The following is a 12992-nucleotide window of genomic DNA, read 5'->3' on the forward strand; positions in this document are numbered from 1 at the left end:
ATGTGTGATTTGAGGTTCTCGAACAACAAGCCTATGAAGAACCAAAACCCAGGTCCACAATACAAACCAGCAACCGTCTTTGCTCAAGTGGAATCATTCGGTTTATGCAGGTTCTGACTAACTCCAGAATTTGGTCAATGCACATGGCTGCCATCCAAGGCCGTCCCTCTTTACCGGTGCCTTTGGCATCGGCAACTGAAAGCTACAGTTACAGCCAAGGATATGAAACGTAGCTCTTTTTATCCGGTTCTACAGTCTATGTGTTAATCCATGCGCCTATAAAAGCAAAACAGTCCGCCCATCTATACCTTTTTTCCCTGCCTCAGCAAATCAGACACCTTGGGCGGCAGCACCAGCTGGCTCCGGTCGTTGCGTTTGTAAAAGTCCACCAGGCTGACGGCCGTCTGCTCCGGCATGTCCTCGTGGATAAAGTGGCCCGCCTCGGGAAACACCTGCAGATTGTACTTGCCCTGCATCTGGCCAATCGTGAGCTCCGTGTCCAGGCGGTCCGTCCCCGCGAGCAGCAGCAGCTTGCCGCCCGGCGCGCCCAGGAACTTTTTGCTCAGCCCGACGAACCAGTCCTCCCAAAAGGGCTGCGTGGCCGCGAGGTTGGTCCGCCACCGCCACGGCCGCTCGAGGCCCGGCATGTCGTCCCTCTGCAGCAGCGCGGGGACCGAGGCGCGCGCCGACGTCGAGTTGCGCACCGTCCGCGTGCGAATGTGCCAGTCGATGCCCGACTCGACGCTCGTGAAGCCGCTGGGCCGCGTGGAGAGGTAGGTCTGCATGCTCTGCAGGGCGTCGATGGCGGACCCCTCGACGACGTCGAGCACGGCGTACGCGAGCAGTGACGGCCCGAGCTTCTTCGTGCTGGCTAGGTCGGTCACGACGGCGCCGCCGAGAGAGTGTCCTACGAGGACGAGGGGCGGCAGCGAGGCCCAGTTCATCTGCTTCTGGACCGCCTCAATCATGAACAAAAGATCTAAAGAGAGCGTCTGCAGCTTCAGGTCCACGTCGCCCTCGTTTGTGGTGGTGGTTGAGCCATGCCCGCGACAGTCCACGGCGAAGATGCCAGCGTTGGGCATCCTCTTGCGAATCTCGGAACCAACCAATGCAAACGACAGCCCCGATGACCCAGCTCCATGGTGCATTACAAACAGAGGTCCTTTTTCAACTGGTGAGCTGAGATAGGCGTGAAATTTGACCGAGTGGTCCTCCGACTCCATGTACAATTCTCTCTCAAAATATGTCGTCCATGGGATCTGCTCCAATGTCCGGCCCCTGGAAACTCTGGAAAGCTGCATCAGCAAAAAAAAAAAAAAAAAGCTCGCCAGTCATGCTTGTCGGTTTGAATTATGATCTTACCCGTTTGGTCGCGCAAAGAGTCGTTGGTTTGCGGTTGGCACAATGGTGCCTGTTGAGGATACCGAAGACGCGGACGATGCCGATGATGAATCGTCGTCTGGCGCATCAGCCGCGTATTCCTCCTCAGCCTCGTCAAATGCATCATGCGCGATCCCTAGCTTCGCCTTGGCCCAGGCCCTCTGAAGATCGCTCATTGCAGGCACGAGGAAAGGGTCCAGCCTTCAGTCCTCGTTGATGGATTAGTATTTCGTCCAACGGCGCCATTGTCTTCAGTGGCGCGGGGTCGTGGCGCACTGTGGGGTCCACTGCAAAACGGCGTGGGAGCACAGTGTACACAGTGTCAGCACGCCGAGGTCTGCAAACTTCAAAGCATTGAAACGTGAATGTGAGGTATCATAATCATTTCGTCGTTGTTAGCTTCTCGGTGTCGTCTGCAGTCTTGATTCATGTGCTTGCCGATGCTGCTGACGATTGCTCTACTATCTACAGATAAAGCTGTCGCAAAGTAAAGGCTTGGATCAAGGTCTGCTACAAAGTCTAAGATCAATTTCGGCATCGATGCAACGTGTTTTCTCTAGCCCAAGAATCTAGCTATAGACATTCCATTCGAGTGTGGAACTTGTTGGTTTCTGCGCCTTTGCGCAAATAGAACTGGGCTATGCTTCTAGGGCAATTCCCCCTCGCAAATGCCGCTGTCTAGCATCAAAAAAGTCAAGTCTCAGAAACTCGGCAGCCTAACGCGGGGAAACCTGCAGGGGACGTGTCAACCCGAGGCTGTCTGAATCGCGCACAACGATCTGCGCACCTCACAGCAGGCGTCAGATGACTGCCTGTTTTTGAGACATGCTTCTTGACAGCATTCTTATGAGACAGCAAAATCAGGCACTCGATCGAGGGGCACGGGCGCGTCTGGTGCCAATAAACTCGTAGTGGTGCACAGGTCATGCGGCTACATCAGGAGCGTAAGCCAGACGTGAAGCCAAACCACCAATGGTATGTGGAATCGCGCGTTGGAGTACTGAGTATGCACGGGAAAAGCCTCATTTTACAATCGCGCTCGGCAAGGGAAAACTATGCAGACTCCACATTGCGTCTGAAGGGCTGACTACCTTGTCTCAGATACCTTGGAAGTGTGCATGATCTATGACCTGACGATAGCGAAGAGGTCTCCGGATGCTGCTCGACCGAAATGTCCCATTTTGTTTTTCTTTCCTGTTCCAAAAATAGGCATTAAGAGCCCGATAATCATCTCTATTTCGGCCAAAAAAGGCTGACTCGCGCCAGGTGCAGCGGCGTGCGAGCCGCAAATGTAACAACGACGTGAGCATTCGGGGTTCATCATTAGGTGTCTGACGCCCCTACCTCGCCGTAGGAATGCGGCAATGAAAAAAGGGCCACAACATCGCTGGATCTAGACCAAGACGGGAATAAGACGAAAAAAGAAACCCCGAGTCCAACAATGGAAAATAGCAGCATCAGGGGCCACGATCTGATTCGGTCAGAAACGAATAATGACTAGCAGCTTTTGGTGCGAAACGATACAACCGCCCCGGCTACATGGAGTTACGCCAGTGAGCGGGGAACAGCGCACGTCCTTGATCAGCTTGACAAGGTTTACGGACGATGATCTGTTACCTGAATCTACCCTTGCAACTTGCCATCCTCCGAAATCTCCTTTCTGCGCCTGCGCGATTGGCCATCTCGTATGGCAGGATCAGAGCTTGGCAAATGACTACACCACAACCTTCAACGGAGATTCGCATTGACAACCATGCAGGCTTCTTAGGAATGCTGCGACCGCCAACCATGAATAGTGACACCGACGGCCTACTTGGTATTCGAAAAACGGTGCAAACTGGTGCCGCGCGGCGAAATAGACGCCTGTCGAATTCTTCGCCTTGTTGTGTAAATAATCTCGAGCAAAGCAAAGAAGTTGTGAGAGTTCACCTCTGGGATCTCGGAAAAGGATTGTCGGGCTTCTCAAAAGTTCCAGCAATGAAGCAGTCCGTTGTTTTATTAATGGCGGGGCTCGAGGACTGAAAGAAGCAAAATGAATTTACGCGACTCTCGCCAATAAGACCGTAGATGGCTTGGGTTCAGTCTGTTTTGCGGAAAAAGTAAAATTACTGGAAATTCGGTCAATGGTTCGATTGCTCGGTCTAGTTTACGATTGGCTGACGACCATGTTGCCAACTTGGCTACCGGCATGCCCACAGACCGCCCCGGCGATGAAACTGATAGAAGTTCAGTTAACTCAATTTCGTGTGTTTGATTCCGTGGCAACACACCCGATTGAGTCGTCCACCCTCCAGCGCGTGGCTTGCATCAATTGCTTACAATATGGGAAATTTGGCTCCGGTCGATGCCCGGATATCGTGCTCCCGAAGCCTGCCGTGGGGCTGTGTACAGGCGCATGCTGCTAGCTATACACTGCACTGCTGTCGCGAGAACAGTGTGGCTCAGAAGTTTTGGGCGTTCTTCCGTTTTTGCGAGCCCTTGATAGTTATGTCCCGTCAAAGATCTCGAAATCCGGTGATTGCAAGCATCTTGTCTCCGCACCGGACAACATGTTCCGCCCATGCGGACACAGGCCCCTGTCTATTTATCGCCTTTCAATGACTCTGTTCGTTGTGTTCGGCCAACTCTCTGTTCGCTCAGCCGCTCGACAACGTCTCCTCGCGGCCTCGATGTCTCGGGCCAGGCGAGACGTTTCCACAAACGCTGTGTCTTTGATCCCGTCTTTTGCTGGCACAGACGGTAGCATGGACGGCTACCTGCATCAAACGTCGTCATGGTTAGCAGGGCAATCTCCTCTTGTCTATACGGAAGGATTCGGCGAAATTCTTGCTCGACGTCGACATCTCCGGACATCGCAGTCGAGCAACCACCACAGTTACCACGTAGCTCATTAAGCCTTCTTTGTGCTGCAGACTTGGTGGGCCGCGGATGCTCCCCTGCACCCTAGCATAAGACCGCTTGCTAGATGGGCCAATGCTGCGATCCAGATAACGAGCCGCTGGCGGGGAACAACTGCAAAACACCCAGTGGAGTGAATGCGCGCGCATTGTATGCGAATACCGATTTGTGCAATCCTCGAAGATGTGAGCGAGGGCATTCGAAGTCGCCGAGACATCGTAGGCGAGGCTGCCGTGAACTGGCTAAGAATGTTCATCTCGGCTGGCCAGCCCTTGTGCCCTTCACAACGCCAGTCGAGGCCGAGCAATAGGTCTCCCCCCACTCCCTCCCCTCATTCTTCTGAGACACGGAATTCCGCATGTTGAGGCTACCAAGCGAAGGAGTCTCGAGGCACTCACATTACTTTCTACATAGCAATGACTTGCTGAACTAGCGTTTATAGTCTCGGGAACAGCTCCAACCAAGGCTAAAGAAAGAAGGATGCCAACCGCAGCGCTATGGAGCTCGACGTGCAGCTGTGTTGGCAGGAGCTAGGCCGACCAAGCTGGCCATGCATACTGCTGAGCTGTAGGTGATTTGTTAAGTGTGTCAGGAATACGACTATGTGTCGGAGAAAAAGCAATGCGTAATGTACAGCTGGGTCATCTATGACCATGAAATCGACGCGCCGTGGCTTCCGCCAAGAGGGCAACTACCCTTGTTCGCGGAAAGGCTCCGGGGTTGAGTGAGACATGGCCATGATTGTGGGCTGACTTGATGGAATAAACACACGAGATTTTGAAGTCGACTCCTTCTCACGATTCTTTCGGGCGGGCAAGAGAATAACAGCTTACAGCACACTCCACCCGCCCACCAACTGGGCAACTGCGGGAGGGAGCATCCGCGTAAAACCCGCGGTATTAGCGCGTCCTGTTTCGTCCCACGCGAGCTGGTCCACAGAGAACAGGCCTAAGAGCGAGCGAGAGCAGGACAGGCAGGGACTCGTCTGTGCGAGGACGAGGGCTCACTCATCCGGGCTTTTCAGGAAAGCATGGTCGAGTCGTCCCAGTCCTACCACGGTGGATCGACCGCATTAGCTCCCGATAGGCTCACAAAGGATGTAAACTGCCCGACAGAACCTTACTAACACCATCTTCTGCGTGCACGCACTTTTGTATAGTGGAACCGAGAACTCTACACTAGCAGCCAAAGTGGTCTAGATGCTCCAAGTCGATCCCTGGAGCTAATAATGTCGCGTTCTTGTCCCTGCCCCGCCCTCCATCCCATTATTAGATTGGTGGGTGGGCGCCCAACGCGGTCGAGGGAGCGAGCAACAAAAGCCAGCAGGGAGTTATCAATTCGAGTGAGCCAAGGGAGCATGTCTTGTTCTTGCCATGTCTTCTTTTCTGAGCTGGCCGTCTCTCGCTTTGGTACTTATTTAGGTATAGGCTTATCCTCAAGGACTCGGGGACAAAAACAAGTGCAAGTCCTGGCCCAACCTGGGCCCTGCATCTCATCTCGTCTTGCTCGTCAGCTTTGTGAGTAGCATGGGACTCGAATGCAGCTAACGTGTTAGGGCACCGGATATCCTTCCTAGAATCACATAGTTGGCGCCGTTTCGTTGCAGGGGTATGTTTGGAAGTTCGAACTTTTCGTCATCCAGTCCTGCAAGGCGACGACAAATCAATCCTTTCCTCCGTCCCCCGATGGATGTCGGTCCAAGCTAGCTGAAGGAGATGCCCACCCCCAGTGGCGGCGGAGCGGCCAGGAGGACAAGTCTTGCAGGCTAAATCGGCCCAGAGAGATCCTCCGTCCCAAGAACCGAACTCCTGGAACATTAGCTGGTCGGGCGCACACCATCCTGTTCGACCCCTGCAAGGCTCAGCCAAAAGTACACATTCGTTGTAGACAAAAGTACGAAGAAAGGGGGGGTAAATCTCACAGTTGGCACGATATGCGATGCTTTTCGCTGGCCTCATGATCAAAGTAGCCTGCTTAACTGCCTGCAAGTATTCAATTGTCTGGAACCCCTGTCTCATGCCTTGTGCGCCAGCTGGCGGCGCCAAGTTAACCGTCTTCGACAATGGGGCCGGGAAATCGGGGCCCAGTCTCTGCATGGTGAAAGCCCCGATCATCTGTGTATGCAACGTAACCGTCAAGAGTCGTTCACATGTGCCGCTCTTTGTTCTGAAGAGAGCTGTCCTTTTTGCCTGTTCTGCCTCTTTTCTAGTCAGTTTCTTCTTGTTCTCCTTTATTCTGCTCGTCGAGCTACGGACCAAGGTAATTCCCCGCCTCCTGTCACCGGTTGAAGACGCCACATCTGATCCTCAGCTCAGCTGCGTTGGCCAGGGTATCGCCACCATGATTCGGCTGACTGAATCGTGTAAAAAATAAAACACACTTGCCCAAAATATCTCCCTCCCCCCAAATACCCCATCTCGTCTTCAGGCTCCGTTATCATCCAGCTCCATTCCAAGCTCCACAGAGAGGAGAGAGTAAAGACATTAATTAAGCGGCCATAAATATGAAGGGGAGGGGGCAGAGCTAACAACCCATCTTGTGGCGCGCGCCAGCGAATTGTACGAGACCACCACGCCTTTTTTTAATATCGACACCGGGGGCGGGCGTAGCGCCAAACGTCGCACACCTTGTCGCAAAGAATCCATTGAGACCACATCAGCTGGAAAGGGCTTGCCCTTTGTCAGGTTGGCCTGGTGTGGTGGGCAGCCCCAGCAAGACATGGAGGAATAGATGATCAGACACGGCCGTCTGGTGCAATTCCCCCTACTCCAGTAGAACAAACTAGCAGTAGGTGTGGCACTAGGCATTGCCAGGCTGCGAGTGAAGCCAAGGATGTAAACGAGCAGGGGCTCAACGAACAGCTGCTGACATTCATATTGGTCAAAGAGGCATTCGCATCCAACTTGCCACCCTCACGAGCGTCATTCATGCCTTTTCTAGTCTACTCATCTTGATTGGCTCCTCTATTATTGACAAGGAAATATCGGTCAGATCAATACGACCCCTGCGCTGGCTCCTTGGCTGCTTGCTCTGATTATTTCCGCCCAAGACAGCGCGAAACTTTAAACTCGGCTGGAGCTGGATTGCGCGTGTGGGCTACTTGGGCCTAATCTCGATAATTTCACATTCCTTTCCCTCTGAGTACCTCGAACGGACAAGGCTGCCGAGTGCGACCATGTGCTGTACCATTTGCGCCACATTCGCGAACGAATAACGCTTCTCGAACGTCTGGTATTGTTGACAACCAGGCCAGGCAGCTGCCTAATTATTCTTCTTCCCTCCCCTCCTCCCGTACTCTTCTCTCCCATCCTGGGGCAGTGCCTGTGGCGAAAGCCAAACTCGCATTTTCAGACCGTGGACATCTTTTTGTCTATCTTTGTTTTTCATCACTCTTGTACCGGCTTCGTGGAACAAGATTCTGCCTCCACAATTCCCCTCTGCAGCCTTCTTCTTTTTCTTCTTGATACACTGGGCAAGAGATAGACTGGTACCGCGCTGCATCTCCGGACTACTCAAGTGTGATAGGCGCCGGCCCGCGGAATCTTCATGGCGGCTATTTGCTCCTTGCCTCTCCATTCTACAGCACAGTCGTGGGAGAAGGCGGACAATCGAGCACCCGTGCCCGGCAACAGCCGTCTTCTGGCACCATATAGCTGCAGCATTAGCAGCAAGACATACAGCGGTCGCGACAGCCTCCAGCACAAGCCTCAACATCAGCTGCCGCCTAACGGGAGTCGCGGGTTGGACGCAGCCTCCGTCGCGGGGCATTCTGTACAGAAAAAATTCCGACAGATCAAACCCTCTTTCGATCTAAACAAATCTCCATCATTCGGCATGACTGCAAAGCACGGACAGCCAGCCCCCATTCTCAAACGATCCTATTCCACACCTGCAGTGCACACCATGGCGGACAGCGCGACAACTGCAGGAGAGAAGAAGCGCAACAAGCTGGGATACCACAGAACATCAATAGCGTGTAGTAAGTCTGGTTTTTTTCTTCGACTCGGCTCGTTAGGCAACGACGTCGTAGCTCCTGGCCGCTAGAGCCTTGATCAGGACATGATCACTAACCAAGGCGACGACGCTGTAGGTCACTGTCGACGCCGGAAGATTCGGTGCATAGTATCTCCGGAAATGCAAAACCGATGTATCAATTGCATTAGACTCAAGAAAGACTGCAGCTTCTTTCCTGTTGACCAGCAATCCGGTGGAGATCCCCAAGGCAAGTCTACCGGCCAAGGAACCGGTAGCTCGACAGCACACTCGCAGTCCTCCTCGCCTGCCCTTGGGCCTGGACATCCCGTTGCAATGCCTTCAGGGCCTCTGTATGGGACGGGGCCGATGCTAGACGCCATCGGGCATGCTGCTCCCACCGCCGGGTATGCGAGCGTTGCAGGCGAAGGTTTGTCAACTCGGCACTGAGGCCTCTCCAGAATATGAGCATACTAATCATGTCCAACCAGGGCTAGGTATACCGATCCCCTCTGACCAGAACTTTACCATCTCCTCCGAATCAAGCCTCGCTTGGGGGTCCGCTGAGCCACGTCCAGTCGCCATGCCTGGATCTATGGATATAGGCTATGGCTGGCGTCCATATGGCAGCGTATCCGGCCCTACCGAACAAATATCGCCTTTTGGCCCCGGGCCAACGACAGCGCCAACATGGATGGCGGCAACGCCTGGATCGGCGCAGCTGAGCGACTGGAGCTGGGACAGCGGAATGCCGCCGACGATACCAGCGAGATCTGTGTCCTTTAGCGGCGAGCTCTTGGGCCACCCACCGCCACAACTAGTCCCTGTTCCGAGCAATGCGCCGCCGTACAGCCGGGGAGGACTGAATGTAGGAAACCCGTTTTCGTCGCCGATAAGCCAGGCCCCGGGACTACACCATCTGCCTAGCCAAGCTGGCGACCCCAGCAGCAACTGGCAGGCACAACAGCAGCAGGTGCTCCATCAACCACAACCCCAGCAGCAGCAGACCGCGAGTTTCGAGTCCTGGGGCATGCCAAACGTCAGTGGTCCGCCCATGTGAGTGTCTTGCGTACCCTGCAAGTGGATAGACGGGAAGAGTACACGAAACACAAACAGACCACGTCCAAAAGCCCTTGATGCTATATGCTATATACAGAAAACGCCGAAGGAAGAAACACGCTTCCCCCGTTCAGGGGAATTTTTTAACGACTGCTACGTCATGTCAACATTTTGGAAGCCAAAGAGCGTGAGAGCACTGGCCTCCGCGAGAGGAAATAACCTTGTGTTATGACTTCTTCAGGCTTTTAAAAAAATGTTGCGATGTTTTGCATGCTTTTTTTTTCTTCAATATTCGGGCCTCTAGATTTTCTATTTTACTAGAAAGGGTAAAACCACGGGGCAGGCGCATTGATCTTTTTCGCCTTTACATCGGCGCGACGTTGGGATAATATGGGACGAAGATACCTGGGAGACGACAAAATATATCCACAGTGACGAGTGTTGAATGCCCGCTTGTTTTGTTTATTGGTCTTCTTGGATGAGACGGCATAGGGAAACGGCGCGTTGTTGTCCACGCTCGTTGGGGGACTTGGACGACTGCATACAATGATGCAATTTTTTTTTTTCTACTTTTACCTGGCGCGCCACTCTTTTGCTGAAGCGACACGCGACGAATCATTTGAGTGATGATGAATACGATTATCTTTATTATTGTTTTAATTGTATTGTAGAGTTTGCTCGGGAAACGGCCTGGGATATCCGTGTGCTGCGTTTTTACACTGACCGGCTTGGCAAACCCGACATACAAGACAGGGCGTTTCCAATCAAACGATGGAAAACTTGATCATCCTCATATCTCAAACAGCCAGTTCGGACAAAAGATTCAAATCTGGTGTCTTTCACAACTTCTTTCACTCCAGAAATAGCTACTCAAAGCGCTACCCTATACCAGAGGCATAATGGCGCAGGTTCATATCTGATTACGCTAATGAGTTAAGGACAAAAGACAATTTCTTAATCTCAAAACGAGCATTGATGGTAAATTCGACTGCGGCCCATATTCCTGCTTGCTATGATGTATCTGGCAGAGTGGGCGAATTCACGCCAGACACAAGACTGCTAGTGGAGTCCTGGCTATTATGACAGCTCAGAATGGTGTTTTGAAAAAAAATTAGTGGTGTGCTTCATCATAATTGGTATTTTGTCCTGTGCCTATGCTAAATAATCGTCATATATGGTTCTATGGTACAGTGAGGGCCGGGCCTTTCATTTTGCCCGGTAATAATATATGGGAGGGGTATCATGAGAAAAAGGAATGCAAGGAAAGCAGCAGCTCAACTAGGCTGGGCCTGTGGCGTAAATAGACCAGCCAGCTCATCCTTTAATATTTGCGTGAGTGCCTGCGCCTCCTGGCTGAGACCTGACGTCGTCAGATGGTTGACGGTGTCGTAGCCTAGGTACGCGACCCAGGGCACGACGCCAAGGCTCGTCTGCTTGGCGTGGGCAAACTGCTCCTTGGTGATGCCGCGGACAAGCCGGCGCAGGTGCTCCGTGTCGCGAAAGAACTGCATCGCAGGGGTGTGGTCCGGATGCGTCGGGTGGTAAAGATGTAGGTGGGCCGTCTCGACAGAGAGCGGCTGTTTTAGGCGGCTCGCCGTGTCGAGATGCGCGTCAAAGAGCCTCTCGGACGGGGCGAGGTGGCTATATGATTCCACGGTGGACAGCCACGAGACAGAGCGCCACGGCAGAACGAGCAACCTGGCGAGCAGCGGATCCTTGGCGAGGACCTGTTCGGCGCGTAGGATCGTGGTGATGGCGCCGTCGAGGTTGCCGTGCTGCGGCTGGCTCTTGATATGCACGAGCTGCGCCAGCAGAAATGATGCTCGGCGCAGACGGATAGCTTCGCTCATGTCGTCGCTGCTGCGCTGCATCGTCTGGTGGATCCACTGCCAGGCAATTTCCTCCATGTTTTCCGCGACGAGGAATGGCGCCAGCGCTTTCACAAAGGCTTTGTGCTCGAGAAACGCCAGATCATTCTCCGCGCCCGTGGACCGTAGCCAGCGCACCACGCGTAGCGCCGTGGCTGACGCCGACGCGGGGCCCGTGTCGAGCTCCCGCGCGTCAATCTGCTTCTGCTTGGTCATGATGCAGCCCGTGGCGGCGTTGAGCGTCATCAGGCCCTTGGCGACGGCGTGGTCGAAATCGTCCATGGGGTCGCGCTTGGGGACCGACAGCGGGGAGGGGATGCTGGCTGCAGCAGTGAGGCTATTTTTGTTGTATGAGAAGAGCGGGTTGGCGAGGATAGACCGAAGATGTCGGCTGGCGGCCGAGTGTCGCACGGCGCCATGGGAAGAGGAGGAGTGGTGGTTGCTGGTGGTCGTTTTGGAAGTGTTTTTCGAGTGTTTGGTGAGAGCCGTCTGGCCATATTCCTGCTCGAGTTGCAAACGAAATGACGACTTTAGACCGTCGAGCAGCTTTTGTGATTGCTGCGCCGACAGGCCCACGGGTTCATGGTAGCCAGCAAACAGCTTTCGGATGGAGTTGGCCGGTTTCGTGGAGAACATGATGACGGGAACCTTGGAAATTTGCCAATGATGATGTTTCACGGCACCGCCTATCGGCAGCCCGGTTGTAACACTACAGTCGTCCTTGTACAAAGTGAGGCGATGAAGAGTGGTTGATGAAGAGCATCGACGTCAAGTCAGCCCATCTAAGCCTAGACTCACGTCGTCGATCGTCTGGTCCGCTATCGATAACAAGTACAGCACGTGACTTGGCGGTGGAGAGCTCTGTTTGGCGGACGCTGTTGGCAAAAAGCAAAAATGGAGCTAACCAAGAATAGCTCAGCTGGCTGCAGGGACAAAGGACCAGGTACCAAGACATCAGTCGGCGGTACTTTGCGCTCAGGGAGACTATGTAGAGGTACAAGATTCGGGTGTAACCTGCCCTACCTGGGACGATTGCCCTCAGAAGGAGAGCAAGTGCTGCGTCTAGGCGAAATCTGGCGAAGCGGTTGTTTGACGACGATGCGTGCTCGCTAGGTACGGATACTGCAAGCCCCTATAAAGTTGCATGCAATTGCTCGTGTGCCCGGGCAGAACGAGCCACTGCGTGCAGGTAGCACCCGATGGAGCCCACTGACGCATTGGAATTTATTTCTTTTGTTGGACTGCTTTGCGCCAGCTTATTACACAGCAGACATAGCCAATTGGTATTTGAGATGAAAAAAAAAAAAACCTGTCGAGTGGGCAGCAGGGAGGTACTGGTACTTGCGTGGGCACGTTGCCCTGGGCAGCGAGGAGGTCAAGGCTACCGCGGGCGGGTAGGTGCGGTCAGGCATCGAGGCAGTGAATGCCCTGAGCAGCCAGCGGTGATCAGTGAGCAGGGTCTGAGTTGGCAATATTTCAGGAAACGAGCACGGGCACACTGCAGTAAATAATTCGGTGCACGATGCAATCGTACAGCATGAATTATTTCAGCGTACAAGCTCGTACACGGGCACACGAGGACACAGGGCAGCTTACCTAGGTACCTAAAGTAAGTTAGGTACCTGTTAGCATGCGAGATTCAGTGGCCTCGGCGCTGTGCAGGCGCTAAGCCCACTATAGGTAATCCGTAGAGAGCTCTGGTTCAGGCATCGGGGGCGCTGTGAGGTCCCTCCAGGCCTCCACATGCTGCAAGATCCACCGCTGCTTGCTGTGTGCCTGCTTGGTTTTAGCAGTACTGGTGCCAGATCCCAGGGC

The 12992-nt window shown here is 53.7% G+C and overlaps 4 protein-coding genes across 4 annotated transcripts; 1 reads left to right on the forward strand and 3 right to left on the reverse strand.

The window, feature by feature from the left end:
• Positions 1 to 117: 117 nt before the first annotated feature.
• On the reverse strand, positions 118 to 1556 carry LMH87_002833 (uncharacterized protein; the record flags this gene model as incomplete). The annotated part of the gene is made up of 3 exons (XM_056194353.1): positions 118 to 249; positions 309 to 1287; positions 1363 to 1556. 3 exons carry the CDS (start codon positions 1554 to 1556, stop codon positions 118 to 120), a joined length of 1305 nt encoding a protein of 434 aa, XP_056051299.1.
• Positions 1557 to 2080: 524 nt separating this feature from the next.
• LMH87_002834 (uncharacterized protein) lies at positions 2081 to 3688 on the reverse strand (the record flags this gene model as incomplete). The annotated part of the gene is made up of 7 exons (XM_056194354.1): positions 2081 to 2111; positions 2168 to 2223; positions 3194 to 3253; positions 3310 to 3338; positions 3423 to 3463; positions 3531 to 3596; positions 3651 to 3688. 7 exons carry the CDS (start codon positions 3686 to 3688, stop codon positions 2081 to 2083), a joined length of 321 nt encoding a protein of 106 aa, XP_056051300.1.
• Positions 3689 to 7824: 4136 nt separating this feature from the next.
• LMH87_002835 (uncharacterized protein) lies at positions 7825 to 9310 on the forward strand (the record flags this gene model as incomplete). The annotated part of the gene is made up of 4 exons (XM_056194355.1): positions 7825 to 8257; positions 8369 to 8393; positions 8442 to 8680; positions 8742 to 9310. 4 exons carry the CDS (start codon positions 7825 to 7827, stop codon positions 9308 to 9310), a joined length of 1266 nt encoding a protein of 421 aa, XP_056051301.1.
• A 1273-nt stretch (positions 9311 to 10583) lies between these two features.
• Positions 10584 to 11813, reverse strand: LMH87_002836 (uncharacterized protein; the record flags this gene model as incomplete). The annotated part of the gene is made up of 1 exon (XM_056194356.1): positions 10584 to 11813. The coding sequence occupies one exon, from the start codon at positions 11811 to 11813 to the stop codon at positions 10584 to 10586; it is 1230 nt and encodes a 409-aa protein (XP_056051302.1).
• Positions 11814 to 12992: the final 1179 nt, after the last annotated feature.

This window comes from Akanthomyces muscarius, chromosome 3, assembly GCF_028009165.1.
Source record: "Akanthomyces muscarius strain Ve6 chromosome 3, whole genome shotgun sequence".
In the NCBI taxonomy this organism is placed as follows: Eukaryota; Fungi; Ascomycota; class Sordariomycetes; order Hypocreales; family Cordycipitaceae; genus Akanthomyces; species Akanthomyces muscarius.